The following is a 15051-nucleotide window of genomic DNA, read 5'->3' as shown; positions in this document are numbered from 1 at the left end:
TCCCCCGGGCTTTGGAGGCCAGAAACAGGCCCATTTCCAGACTTCAGGAACTTCCAGTAGGCCCATTTTTCGCCCTCCGCAGGTTCCACGCGGGCCCTGCATTTACCTAGTATGATGAATGGGCTGCGTGGAGACTCCTGGGAAGGGCGTGGTGGGGTGGGAGGGGTGGGGTGGGCGTGGCCAGCCAGGGGTGGCATTCGTGGGTTTGCCAAACTGGGAAGAATCCTAGCTAGAGGATCACCCAAACCTGAGCAGCCCCCGACCAGCCCACCCCTGGTATGAAGCCAGGACTTCATTAGTCACCTATTTCTCCTTCCCAGAACCCCCAAGGCCTCTGGCATCAGCTTTTAAAAGGGGAGAGAACGATGGATGCACCCAAAGCCCTGATGTTCTGTGCAAAGTGCCAGCTGGTCAGCCTGCAGAGTGGAAGTGAGTGGAGATGTCACAATTTAAACACACCTAAACCAATTTTCCTCCTCCTTTCAAGGAACAGCTTCATGCTTAACAGAGGAGAAATGAACCTGGAGTTTCTCCTTTCGGAGGCCAAGATCTGAAATAGCCACCCAGAATTCACTATATTATTTATGGATGGCAGAAAGTGTTTCGCTGGGGTTACATAGGATGGCATTTAAGTTTTTTTTAAAAAAATGCATCTAATTTGTAACTTTGGTTTAACTTTTAGAAGAAGTTGTTCGGGATTTCATCAAATCCCAAATCCCAGTTTCTCAGTAGAAGCTAATTACACTGGGGAGGGATTCACAAGGGGGCTCAAAGAAGTCCCAACTCCACAAGCCCTGCCCCTTTTATGTGCATCACAATGTACGCAAAAGGTGTGGGGCTTCCGTTGCATGGATATGTCTTCCTTTTGACTTCTTGTACCTCCTGTTCTGGATATCCCTGATTTACAATGAACTCCATGAAATGGAATAGTTCATATCTACACCAGAGGTGGGTTGCTGACAGTTCGGCCCAGTTCAGCCAAACCGGTATTGGTATGCCAGCCTGGGTCACAGAACTGGCAGCGACCGAGGCTGGCCATGCCTCCGAACAGTTCCCCGGTTGCCAAAGTCACTGTTGCCATCTTGTTTTGGAGTTCTGTTGAACTGCGTATGCGCAGGCATCACACATCCAGCGTGCGCACACGAGCGAATGGGCAGTAACACTGGCTAGACCCCCCACCCCTGGGTAGATTTAATCCTTTGGGTCCATCTGTAAAGCAGGGAATGTTGTGACACTCTGGAGGAGGAGGAGGAGTTGACCAGGACTGAAGGAGACTGAAGTTATTGTGGAAAGTCTTTGGTCCACATACTCTGGAAGTCAGATAGTGAGATATAAACTGGGGGGCTCCAGGAAGGAGGGTGGGTGTGTTGTTGACAAATATCCCCCTCCTCCCCCCCCGGCTACCGCACATTGTGGAAAGGCCTTTAACCGTTGTTTTTATATTTGTGCCGAGCTGGCAGAATTTTGCTGGAGCCAGGAGGACGTAGGGTAAAAGCCTGGCTCCATTGGCACACTTCCTCAAAATGGAGCAGAGGAAGGTGGAAGTGAAATGAACTGACAAAGGGAAAGTGATGGGCAGAGGAGAAAGTGCTCCAAAGGCAGAGGAGAAGACACTCTTGGCTGCGATGCCAAGTCCGTGGCTGCTCCTGATGCTGGTGGGTGAGTAAAGGGGCTGCTTTGCTAAGCAGGAAAGAGACAGAAAACCTTTTCTTGAGATGGGGGCTTCAGGCTGCCCATGTTCTACAGAGCCCAGCATGGCAGCAATGCTGAGGGCGGAATTCTTTGGCAGCGTCGAAAGAGAAGGGCCGGTTTCAATAAACCTCAAAGGTTTTCAACATGGGGCTCCAGTTAGTAGAATGAAATGAAACGTTCTAAACATGGTAACGGTATAGATCTAATTAGGATGGGCGTGAGTTACATTAATACCTTTAACTGTGCAAAGTAATCATGTTAAATGTTTACTACATAAAAAAACTGAATTTGAAGACACATGTTACTTGTAGGAAATAGATGGAAAGGGGAGGATGAATTTGGTTTATTTTAAAGGGGAAAAACCCCACAGTTTTATGTATGTAATAAACATTAAAAACTGGAAGATATGAAAAGAATACGGCAAAAATTGAAAATGGAAATATAATGCAAAATGTATTATGTATATGTGAAAATGTTAAAGGGAAAATCGGGACAACACTTTGTTCATAAAAGAACAAAGTGTTTGCTTTGCCTTGCCTTTGCCTTTGCCTTTGCCTTTGCCTTTGCCTTTGCCTTTGCCTTTGCCTTTGCCTTTGCCTTTGCCTTTGCCTTGCCTTGCCTTGCTTTGCTTTGCTTTGCTTTGCTTTGCTTTGCTTTGCTTTGCTTTGCTTTGCTTTGCTTTGCCTTGCCTTTGCCTTGTCTTTGCTTTGCTTTGCTTTGCTTTGCTTTGCCTTGCCTTGCCTTGCCTTGCTTTGCCTTGCCTTGCTTTGCTTTGCTTTGCTTTGCTTTGCCTTGCCTTACTTTGCTTTGCTTTGCCTTACTTTGCTTTGCTTTGCTTTGCTTTGCTTTGCTTTGCTTTGCTTTGCTTTGCTTTGCTTTGCTTTGCTTTGCTTTGCTTTGCTTTGCCTTGCCTTTGCCTTGTCTTTGCTTTGCTTTGCTTTGCTTTGCTTTGTCTTGCCTTGCCTTGCCTTGCTTTGCCTTGCCTTGCTTTGCTTTGCTTTGCTTTGCTTTGCCTTGCCTTGCCTTGCTTTGCTTTGCTTTGCTTTGCTTTGCTTTGCTTTGCTTTGCTTTGCTTTGTCTTGCCTTGCCTTTGCCTTGCCTTTGCCTTTGCCTTGCCTTGCTTTACTTTGTTTTGCCATTGCTTGCTTCCTAGGGCTGAGAGAGCTTTTTTGCAAGGGCAAAAAACGCCCAAAAAACGGCCAAAAACCAAGGCCAAAAATCAGCTGGCCTCACGTACCCTCAGAAATGGCTCCACATGCCACCTATGGCACACATGCCATGGGTTCGCCATCATGGGTACAGAGTTTCCTGCTCAGGCATGGAGTTTTACTACAAGACCTCCAAAGTCCCTTCTCTCTCTTATTCTGTATTCTGTAGACCTCGCTGCTAATACCTTCTCCTGTTCTCTTCTCCCCAGGCCCTGCTGCAGGCCTTGTGCTGTCTACACCCTCATTCCCAGTTTCCGTCTCTCATGGTAAGACCGCCTTGCTTCCAGTCTCGTTGAATTTCTCTTCTTCGGTGCCTGCCTACTTCCAGATCCGATGGCGTTTCATCCCCGGCCAGTGGCTGGTGTTGATTGTGAAAGCCGATAACTGCCAGGCAGACAATGGCACCCGTCAGTGGTGGGACGCTTGCGAGATCACAGTGGCGGAAGCAGAGAGATACAGGCACCGAGCAGAGTGGTCTTCCGAAGACACTTCGCTGATACTGCGGGATGCCAGAGTAGAAGATTCGGGAATTTATAACATCAAGGTGCTGGCTTTGGGGGTCCGAGTGTCAGCCAACATCAACCTAACTGTGATCAATGGTAAGAGAATGAAAATAGGTCTGTACTCGCGGGGAAGGACATCTCTGGAGAAGTCAAGAAAGTTGAGATGTCAACTGCAATACAATTGTTCATGGCATCAGAGTTGTGCAGGAATAACAGAATAACAGAGTTGGAAGGGACCTTGGAGATCTTCTAGTCCAACCCCCTGCTCAGGCAGGAAAGCCTATCCCATTTCAGGCAAATGGTTACCCAATCTATTCTTTAAAACCTCCAGTGTTGGAGCACCCACAACTTCTGGAGGCAAGTTGTTCCACTGATTAATTGTTCTCACTGTCACGAAATTTCTCTTTAGTCCTAGGTTGCTTTTCTCCTTGATTAGTTTCATGTGTTGCTTCTTGTTCTGAGTTGTGTAATTGTGGCCATCTTTACTTCACTCCTGGACATAGTTGATGGGAGGACCCTAAGTTTTATTTATTGACATTAAATGTTATTTCTTTGTTTTGACTTTATTGCTTTATCTGGTTTATAAGGCTTACACCAGACCTTTAAGATGAATACATTTTCAATAACATTTTCAATAATCTTTACATCTCCTGAGGCTATTAAAATATTAAAAGCAGATGGAGTGTCCTTAATTTTATTTCCCAGCCCACATTGTCTGGATTGAAGTTCTCAGGTCCACTCAAAGCAGCTGTTTTCTATGTACAGTAGCACTTCACAGCTAAGTTACGATGGCCAAATCTCCTGCCAATTGGACAGCAATGCCCATATTTCCAAGTTGCACTTTGTCTAGAGTAGTGTTTCCCAATCTTGGGCATGCTCAGCTGCGTAGACTTCAACTCCCAGATTTCTCATCAATGGTTATGCTGGCTGTGGAATTCTGGGATCTGAAATCTATACAAGTGTTCCTCAAATATGACAACTTTCAGATGTGTGGACTTCAACTCCCAGAATTCCTCAGCCAGCAGGACTGGTTGGGGAATTCTGGGAGTTGAGGTCCTCACACCTGAACATTGCCAATGTTGACCAACACTGGTCTATACATCTGAATACCGGAATTCTCTCCATGAAATCCTTATACTTGCTCTGTTATTCCACATATGCTTGAGAGAAATTCTCCTCCCACCTTGGGAGAGGTTACGAGCGCAGCTGTGCTGCACAATTTGCAGCCCCGTGTCTTTTTAGGTGTATTGTGTGTGACACACACGTAAAAAATGGATCAGGGTTTGATGGTTATGGTGTCATTTTGACTTTCTTGAACATCCACTCCTGGTTGCTGGGGGATCATGGCTCTCCCATCCCTGCTTTATTCATGAGGGAGTAAGCAGCTGATTTGGGAGAGGATTTTTCTTAATTGGGAAACCAAAGCAAATTGGCGGTAGATAGGAGCCAATGGAATTCAAGGTGGGCTGGACATAGATCTCTTGTGGGCACAAAGGGACTTGGGAATGATGACGCATTTGACCCAAGGGTGGGTTGATGTTGGCATTACTGTGGGTTTGGTGCATGCACAATTTTGCATGAATGCTAGACATGTACTCCGTGCGCATGCACATTTGACCATAAATGCAATAAAAATTGCTCTGTGCCCGTGCAGAAGCAAAAAACAAGATGGCAGCCTTTACAGTGGCGCTGGGAGAACTGGTTCGGGGGCGTGGCAGGCCTGGGTTGCTGCCGTTTCCAGCGACCCAGGCCGCCAAATTACTACTGGTCCAAACCGGTAGGAACCCACCACTGATTTGACCCCTCAGCCTGGTCATCCCCTCCCCTAGCTGAGTGATTTGCATTTTTAGACTTCCAAGATTCTGTTAATGTAGCTTTACAATAAAGTAGAATTAGTTCCTCCGATTGTGTTTCTTGTTTGGGAAAGTGAACAGAAGGAACCCTCAAAGGGCTGAGGTGTGCTTAGCATTAAAAAAAAATAATGTCTTTTTTTAAAAAAATCTTAACAGAAACCAGCAATCCCTTCTTGAATGGTGCTGCCTTTGATGATCAGAGAAGAGGGATCTCTTCTAGCAAAAGCACAAATGTAGCAGGTTTGTATGGGAGATGGAAATAATTAGAAAAGAAAACCAGGAATTAAATGGAATGTGGAAGAGCCGAGGTGGCACAGTGGTTAAATGCAGCACTGCAGGCTACTTCAGCTGACTGCAGTTCTGCAGTTCGGCTGTTCAAATCTCACCGGCTCAGGGTTGACTCAGCCTTCCATCCTTCTGAGGTGGGTAAAATGAGGACCCGGATTGTTGTTGGGGGCGATATGCTGACTCTGTAAACCGCTTAGAGAGGGCTGAAAACCCTATGAAGCGGTATATAAGTCTAACTGCTATTGCTATCTATTGCTATGGAAGGGGGACATGACTATCAGGTACTGGAACATGAAACTTAATCATGCTTTTAGACATTATCTCCATCCATCACATGCTAAAGTGGGATCACCTGCTTCCCAGTATACAGATTTAGCAGAGTTGAAAGGAACCTTGTTGGTCATCTAGTCCAACCAGGGGTGGGTTCTGGCAGTCACTACTGCCGATTTGTTCGTGGGCGATCCGCGCATGCGCAGAAGCAAAAAATAAGATGGTGGTGCCTACAGAGCTGCCCAGAGAACCGGTTCGGGGGGCGTGGGAGGCCTGGGTGGCTGCCAGTTCCAGTGACCCAGGCCACCAAACCACTACCAGTTTGGCTGAACCAGTCCGAACCAGTAGGAACCCACCACTGAGTCCACACCCCCACCCAAGCAGGAGACCCTGCCTATACTATTTCTAACAGATGGCAGTCTAGTCTCTTCTTGAAAGCTTCCAGTGATGAAGCTCTTACAGCTTCCGAAGGCAAAGCTGTTCCATTGGTTGATTGTTCTCACTGTCAGAAAATTCCACCTTATTTCTATGTTGAATCTCTCCTTGATCAGCTTCCATCCATTATTCCTTCTCTGGCCTTTGGATGCCTTGGAAAATAGCTTGACCCCCTCCTCTCTGTGGTGGTCCTATTTTCCATCTCTGTACTGCTGCTGCTATGTAATATAAATGGACTAAAGCTGGAATAAGCAAAGGCTGCTCCCTTTGGAACAGTCAATGCGAATTATCCCCCATATTGCTTCCAGTGGCTCTGAACAGTTCTGACCCTTTTGATACAGACAGAAAAACAAAGATGCAGTTAATGTAAATCAGTATTTTTCTACCTCAGCAACATTATCAGGTGTGGACTTAAACTCCCAGAATTCTGCAGTCAAGATGGCTGGCTGGGATATTCTGAGAGTCGAAGTCAGCACCTGTTAAATTTGCTGAAGTTGAGAGACACTGATATATATTGTTGCCTGGTGTTTATGGTTTTCTCGCTCCCGGTTTTGGCGTGCCTCTTCTCCCATTTTTACCAGTAAATTGTGTTGATCTTTGCTGGTATTTAATAAAAAAATCATCAATAGCAATATAACTTGTATACCACTTCACAGCCCTCTCTGAGTGGTTTACAGAGTCAGCATATCCCAACAATCTGGGTCCTCATTTTACCCACCTCGGAAGGATAGGAGGCTGAGTCAACCTTGAGCCTGGTGAGATTTGAACTGCCAAATTGCAGTCAGCCGGCAGTCAGCAGAATTAGCCTACAGTACTGCATTCTAACCACTGCGCCACCACATCTTATAATCAAGCACTGTGTATAGATATGGAGTTTTGGAAGTATGTAAGATACAAACTGAACTGGATAGTTTGCATAGCTTGGAAGATGCAAACTGAATTAGAAATTATGTTTAGTAATGTCCCCACATTTCTGTGTTGAAACTTGTGACATTTTACCCTGTTTCCCTGACAATAAGACCTCCCCGGATAATAAGCCCAATTGGGCTTTTGAGCGCATGCGCTAATTCAACAGGAATAGGTTACCACACCAGCCACATTGGAGGAAATTCCCTCATTGCATAACTATTAAATGTGCAATAGCTTAATCTTCTCTTTTTCCCTTACCACCCCACAGTGATGTCATCATATTAGGGGTACTGGACAACCAGATCACAATTTTTGTCTGTCTTTAGAAGAAGACATATTGGCATGGACTTTCTCCTTCCAAATCTTGTTTCAGCATCAGATAACTCTGCCTGTTTCATGTCAATCAATTCAATTGTTGACCTTGATTGAATAACCAAGAAAAGATTCGATATTCATTTATCCACAAGAATAGAACAGAACAGAATAATGGAGTTGGAAGGGACTTTGGAAGTTTTCTAGTTCAACCCCTGCTCAAGAAGGAAACCCTATATCATTTCAGACAAATGGTTGTCCAATCTCTTCTTAGAAAACCTCCAGTGATGGAGCAGCCACAATTTCCAGAGGCAAGCTATTCCACTGGTTTATTGTTCTGTCGGGAAATTTAAGTTGGTCCTCTCCTTGATTAGTTTCCATCCATTCCTTCCTGTCCTGCCTTCAGGTGCATTGGAGAATAGGTTGATCCCCCCTTCTTTGTGGCAGCCCTTCAAATATCGGAATACTGCTATCATGTTGCCCTTAGACATTTTTCACTAGAATGAGACATGTCATGTCCATTTCCAGCAACCATTCTTCATATGTATCAGGTCCCAGATATTTCTACAGGAACATTGGCATTTTGGTGGGAGGAAGAGGGGAAGGAATGGAGTGGTCTGTATATGAAGTTCCTGTTTCCAGTTTCTGTTTCTGTTTCCCATATTACTGTGCTAATCTCTATATGATGTTTCTGTTTTTTGCACTACTGTGTTAGTCTCTGTTTCTGTTACCCTGCAATGATGTAGTGTGGGAGGGGTTTGGTTAGCATTGCTTTAAATGGCTGGTTTTAAGTGAGAAGCTTCAGTTCATGCCTAGATTTCTTGTTATCACAAACCTTCCAATAATAAAGCTCCTTTTGCAGTTTCAGTTTCACAGTCCTGCTTTCTTGGGAAGATTGGAGAGGCAAGACCTTACAATATGTTTTAGTCTCCAGTCCCCTAATCATCTTTCTTGCTCTTCTCTGCACTCTTTCTAGAGTCTCAACATCTCTGTGGCAGCCAAAACTGGATGCAATATTCGAAGTGTGGTCTTACCAAGACATTATAAAGTGGTATTAAGACTTCATAATGATATAAGGACTGTTGACTTGGGCAGAATTCAGACTAGAAACTTCCAAGGTCCCTTCCACTTCTATAATTTGATGATTATGTTTCTTACTAAGCGGAGCCAGCCACCTCTTGAAGCAAGCAGTTCAGAGATGGGTTCCTACTGGTTTGGACTGGTTCAGACTGGTTCGGCCAAACCGGTAGTGGTTTGGTGGCCTGGGTCGCTGGAACCTGCAGTGACCCAGGTCTGCCACTCCCCCAAACCAGTTCCGCCATCTTAATTTTCGGTTCTGTGCATGCACAGAACAATTGTAATTGCACACATTTATTTATTTTTGTTTTTTTTTATTTTTGCACATGCAGAGACCTATTTTTGTGTAAATGCGCATGGAGCAAAATTTTTGCGCATATCGAACCGGCAGTAATGCCAGGAGCAACCCACCCGTGAGGCAGTTCCTTTATCCAGCCATTCTTCTCACGGCAGGAATACTCAGGTTTCACTGAGCTTGGCTTCCTTGCTATTCCCAGCTGCTGGTTGATGGCCAGCTCTGCAGCTTGAGACACTCGGAAATGGAAGTGTAAGGTTTCCTAATAATGCCCTAATTGATTTATGAGTATCGAGTCAAGTTTCAATACAAAACTAATCATTTATTAGGAGCATCATAGGCAAGATCTTTTCACAATCAGATCTAAGCTTTGTTTGATTTATGGCTGCACTTTACCCCAGTTCCTTCCCTCCCCTCAGTCTGTGTCATAAATCACATTCCCCTATGAGATGCACCCCTCCCAAGCCTGCTGCAGTAATCTGAGATCCGACTTCAGTCGACAGTATGAGTGGAATGCACTCCCCCTCCTTCTCTCACTATGACAACGTTGGGAGTTGATAGGATGGTTTTTTTTGTGTGAATTCTTTCCTCTTGCTTCTTCCTGAGGAAATCATGGCGGTGATCCTGTCCAATGTCTCTTGTAGCAGCTCCAGTCCCTTTGGTAAAGGCGGAATTTGGCAGAGACTATACGGTGACCAATATCATCCGACTGAGCTTAGCTGGCCTGATTCTCTGTCTCCTCGGATTCATCATAGCAGAGGTAAATGGCTACGTATTGTGTTTCTCCTCCAGCCCTCCGTCATATTGCTTGTCCAGTTTGCTGAATGGAGAGTTAAAGATGACCTTGATATCAGTGGTGGGATCCAAATTTTTTTTACTATCACTTCTGTGGGCTTGGCTTGGTGGGTATGGCAGCAGAAGAATACTGCAAAATCCCTATTCCCTCCCCTCTCCAAGGCAAGGATACTGTAAAAATTCCATTTCCACCCTACTCCAGGGGAAGAATACTGTAAAATCTCAATATCCTCCCCACTCCTGGGGGAAGGATACTGTAAAATCCCAATTCCCTCCCCACCCCACTAACCTGCTTTCCAGCTCTGATCTCCTGTGCAGGGCAACAGAAGAAGACCCAGCCAATCAGCTGGGACTCTGACCAGCTGGGACTCGGGAGGCAGAGAATAGATAGGGGCGGGGCCAGCCAGAGGTGGTATTTGCCGGTTCTCCGAACTACTCAAAATTTCCACTACTGGTTTGCTAGAACCGGTCAGAACTGGCTGAATACCACCTCTGCTTGATATGCTCTTTCCTTGGGGGAAAGACAATACAGGTAGTCCTCAATTTACAACAGTTCATTTAATGACCATTTGAAGCACTTAAAATGTGACCAATGACCATTTTTCACACTCTTGACCATTGCAGCATCCCCACGGTCACCTGGTTGGAATTTGGATGCTTGGCAATTCTAGTTCATATTGATGACAGTCACAGCATCCTGGGGTCATGTGATCACCTTTTGCAACCTTCTGACAAGCAAAGTCACTGGGGAATCCAGATGTACTTAGCAACCCTGTTACTAACTCAACAACTGCAGTGATTCGCTTAACAACTAGGACACGGAAAGTTATAAAATGGGGCAAAACTCACTTAACAGCGGTCTCGCTTAGCAACAGAAAGTTTGGATTTAATTGTGGTTATAAGTTGAGGACCACCTATCGTTCAGCGTCCGGATTTTCAACATTTGCAGGATGGGTGATCCTTGACTTTGGCCACTATTGGGCCTGAAATTTTGGTTGTTATTTGTTGTACTCAAGTAACCAAGCTCGATTTTATGGGTGGTTTTTTTTATGACAGATGTTAAGTGAGTCACCGTGGTCATTAAGCAAATCACATGATGATTAAATGGATCATGTGATCATAAGTTTGAATCCAGCTTATCCATTGCATTTTTTTGGACTAGGAAATGGCAAAAAAGAATGTTGCGAAACGTGATCATGTGGTCATTGGATGCCAAAACCAGTTCTAGATGTGAGCTGGTTGCCAAGCACCCGAAATATGTTTCTGTTACTGTGAGGGCAGTAAGGCAGTCATAACTCGGAGGACAATTCATATGTAACTTTTTCAAGTTACATCATAACTTTGAATGGTCATTAAAGAACCAGTTGAGGATTACCGATATTTGCTTGAGCAGATCTTAGATTTCCTTCCTGGGTGATACCCAAGCAATGCTAACTTCACTCTGCCATGAAATCCTTCAAGGCTCCTCTCTTATATATACCAGAGTACAGTCTGAATCTTGAAATTCAACCACGCCATCTTTCAGTCTAGATCTGTGGGGGGTTTGTAGAGAGGGGGAGGTTCTAGATGTCATCCCCATCTCGATGATTGTATCTCTCCGGAGATGGGAGAGTTACTGAAGTCCACGGCTCAACAACAGATGCCTTTCTACCTTATCAAATCCCTTGTCATTGCAAGATCAAGAAAATGAAGGACGTGGATTTCCACAAGATGGAGTAAGCACAGATTCCTGGAAAAATGTTAGATAAACTTCCCTGCTCCGTTGATAGGAAATCTCTTTGAGATGATTGTACCTGTCTTTAGAGCAGGAGATCTCCGACAGTGGTGGGTTTCAAAAAAAAATTCAAACCTACTCTGTGGGTGTGGCCTCCTTTGTGGGAGTGGCTTGCCGACCATGTTTTCTCTCTCTCTCTCTCTCTCTCTCTCTCTCTCTCTCTCTCTCTCTCTCTCTCTCTCTCTCTCTTTCTCTCTCTCTCTTTCCTTCCTTTTGTCTCTCTGTCCCTTTTTCCTTTTTTTCTTTCTTCCTTTCTTTCGCTTTTTCTCTCTGTGTGAGTCTGTGTGTGTCTGTGTGTCTGTGTGTTAATTTTGGAACCTCTTCTGTAGGTGTCGCCTGCTTTCCGGGTCCACTGGTGGAACCTCTTCTAACCGGTTTGGTAGATTTGACGAACCGGTTCTACCGAACTGGTGCGAACTGGTAGGAACCCACCTCTGGTCTCCAACCTTGGCAACAGCCGGCTGGGGAATTCTGGGAGTTGAAGTCTGCCAGGCTTTAAGTTGCCAAGGATGGAGACCCTCTGCTTTAGAGAGATATCTCCAGAAAGGGTTAAAAGAAATAAGATGGTGATTGCAGTCATGCTATTGGAATTGCGATCTTGACTTTCTCACCCTACTCTTACAGAGATTCCTAAGAAAGGGACTTGTCTTAAAGAGATAATGATTTGTTTGTTCTCTCTTTTAATGAACGTAATTACCAAGGAAATAGATTCCCATCTAGATATTTATCTATCCTGCTCTATGCATTTTGGGGAGAGAAAATCCCCCAACATCTTAGTGAAAAGCCGGCATGTGGCCTTAGGTCCAAGAAACTGATGCTTCCTGGGTACAATAGAGAGGCAGAATCTGTGACATCCTTGTGCAGCCTCAAGGCAGGCAGATGTTGATGTGATACTCATGGACCACAACTATAATGGTTCTGGGTTTTCCCGCCCCGTCCCAGCATTGTTAGGCAGGAAACCTTTTATTGCAGGATCTAAATGGAAGTATGATCTAGTATAGCAATAGCACTTAGACATATACCGCTTCACAGTGCTTTACAGCCCTCTCTAAGGGGTTTACAGAGTCAGCCTATTGTCCCCAACAACGTGGGTCCTCATTTTACCGACCTCGGAAGGCTGGAAGGTTAAGTTAACCTTGAGCCAGTCAGAATCGAACTGCTGGTAGCTGGCAGTCAACAGAATTAGCCTGCAGTACTGCATTCTAACCACTGTGCCCCAGAGTTCATTTTATAATCCAACTAGACTGGAGAAAATAAAAAGACTGAATCAAGAGCCAAGCTAAGGTTCTGTGGGAGATGGGTAAGCTTTTGTTGATCTACAGACTCAGCATTAATCTGATACATATAATCTAATTTATCAAGTTGCAACTATGAAAATAGAGAAGGCTGGAGCTCAACTGCCTGGTTCTTCTGCTCACTAGGTGTTGAAGAAAGTCAGAGATTGTTCTTCTTTTTACAGAATGTTGCCTCCAGACCGCGAGAGACAAGGGTGCATCAGATGGAAATTCCCTTCTCCTCCTCCCCAGTTGAGCAATGTTTCCTGACTTGTGAAAGTCACCCAAGTTAGGTGGATGTGGACAAAAAACACCTTGTAAAATTTGTTGCTGATTTTCTGTGGTCCTTCTTTGCAACAGGCCACTAAAGTATTTGTTGTAGGGTGGATAGACTCTCCTTTCTAGGATGAAAGTTCCTAGGACTCAACACTATGAAGTCTACCATTGCACCACTTCGCCTTTGCTCTGTAGCTTCTGGAAAGGGGTTGTAAGCCCACTGCTGGCTAGAATGCACAGATGAATCACAGATGAATCACAGATGAACAGCATTGGCATGTGACATGAGGCTTATGTGCTTAGAAGATTGCACCCTCAGAAACGGGTACAGGAACCGGCTGTAGGTCTGAACAAAGCCACTTCCTCAAGTGCTTTTAATTTTTTTGCTGTCCAAATAGTTGGACTTCTACTCTTGTAAATCTCAACTAGCAAGTCAAAGTCCCCAAGGTGCTTTTTCAGCTGGCAACTAACTAAACAATTTGGGATGAACAACCTTGGAATCAGTAATGGTATCCTATTTTCTTCACTACTGGTTTGATAGCGGAAACGTCCATGTCTGCGTATGCGCAGAACCTTCTGCGTGTGTTTGTGCATGCGCAGAAGGTCCTTGATGATGTCTGGGTGGGTGGGTGGAGCCTCGTGCCGCTGCCACTACCGGCTTGCCTGAACTGGTGTGAACTGGCAGCATACCACCTCTGCTTGGAATGGGGTGGGAGTAGGAATGGATTTCCAGAGGACAACATTGCAGATTACAGGAACCAGGAGCACCACTCAGGTGACTTTGAGGACACAGATAAACCTCCAAGTGCTTCAACGACCCTCTAAAAGGATGCAAATGACCAGCTGTCTGCAAGGAGCATAAATCCTTCCTTTCCCCCACCATCCTGTCAGAACTGAATAAGCTTCTTGGATGAGAAGTGAAACATCTTCAAAAGAAAAAAAAAACCCCAGAAAGTCCAGTTGCCTCCTGAAAAAGCACCTTTGGGACAACCATGATCTGGATGACTGAGAATATATACAGACTTTTAGCAATTCAAAGCATTCCATGTTTGCTGGAATGATGGGATTGAATTGCAATGTATTTTGGAGAGCCTTTGGCTGGAGATGGTTGGACCAGGAAGTTGGAGGTATCCCTGGAGAACAAGCTTGATCCAATTCAAGTTCTACAAGAGGCAATCCTGAAAGCATCTACAGTGGTTTGGTTTTCTTTTTCGTTCCTGAAGTGGGTTCCTTGGTGCTCTCTGAGCTTGTTTTCTTGCAGATATTTCATTACTCAAACTAGGTGACATCAGTGCCAGTGAAAGCAAATCCTACTCCCTACCGGCACTGATGATGTTACCTAGTTGGGTCATGAAATGTTGCAAGAAAATACCAAATTCAGGGAGCACCAACCCGAGCTACAAATATTCATAGAAATATTCTCCTTTATTGAAGACCTCACAGCTTTTCTAGCAGTCGATGTCCCTAGTGAGTATCTCTGTAGGCCTGACACTTCATGTCTCCTGAAAATCATTGCTGGTCTTCTATCAGAGACTGTAAACCAAACATGTCCAGCCATACTCACATCTTCATTGTCTACCTAGAGCAAGCTAAGGTAACTCAAGCCCAGGGGTCAGCAACCTTAAACACTCAAAGAGCCACAAAGGTCCTAACTGGAAGCCTCCTGTTCAATTATGGAGCCAACTGGAAGTCCGGTTCCCCCACCAGAGTCTCCTCCTAGCGCGGCGTCCTTTTTCCTCTACCTGCCCTAACCGAAAGCCCTATCAATTGTGGAGCTGACCAGTGACAGGGAGCTGCAGCAGAGGGATGAAAGAGCCACATGTGGCTCCAGAGCCGCAGGTTGCTAACCCCTGCTCTAGCCCATAAATGCTTCGAATAAAGAGTTTGGTTATAAGGTGCTACAGGATTTGTTGTATTTAACACAAAGGGCTAAGCCGTGGCTGGCTTAAATATGGTTGAAGGCATAAACTACAATTAGCTGGATTTACATAATACACAAAGCAAGATTAGTATGCCAGAATGTGTCTGAATGATGAGTGAGTAAAGCCAGTATTCAGGTTTTGGGAGTCTGAATCTTGCAACTTGCCTTT

General features: G+C 45.0%; 1 protein-coding gene across 1 annotated transcript; it reads left to right on the top strand.

Annotated features, from left to right (window-relative positions):
- The first annotated feature begins 1575 nt into the window (after positions 1-1575).
- Positions 1576-12955, top strand: LOC148047846 (uncharacterized). The gene is given in 6 exon segments (XM_087708537.1): positions 1576-1659; positions 3110-3499; positions 5413-5496; positions 9487-9602; positions 12871-12930; positions 12932-12955. Coding segments are annotated over 6 exon segments (708 nt in total). The 5' UTR covers positions 1576-1625.
- The last annotated feature ends 2096 nt before the right edge of the window (positions 12956-15051 follow it).

This window comes from Thamnophis sirtalis, unplaced genomic scaffold (assembly GCF_051295495.1).
Source record: "Thamnophis sirtalis isolate CommonGarterSnake01/CBP01778 unplaced genomic scaffold, rThaSir2_p1.2 scaffold_3, whole genome shotgun sequence".
Taxonomy (NCBI): Eukaryota; Metazoa; Chordata; class Lepidosauria; order Squamata; family Natricidae; genus Thamnophis; species Thamnophis sirtalis.
Note: the sequence above shows the minus strand (reverse complement) of the source record. Positions and strands in the feature narration are given on the sequence as shown.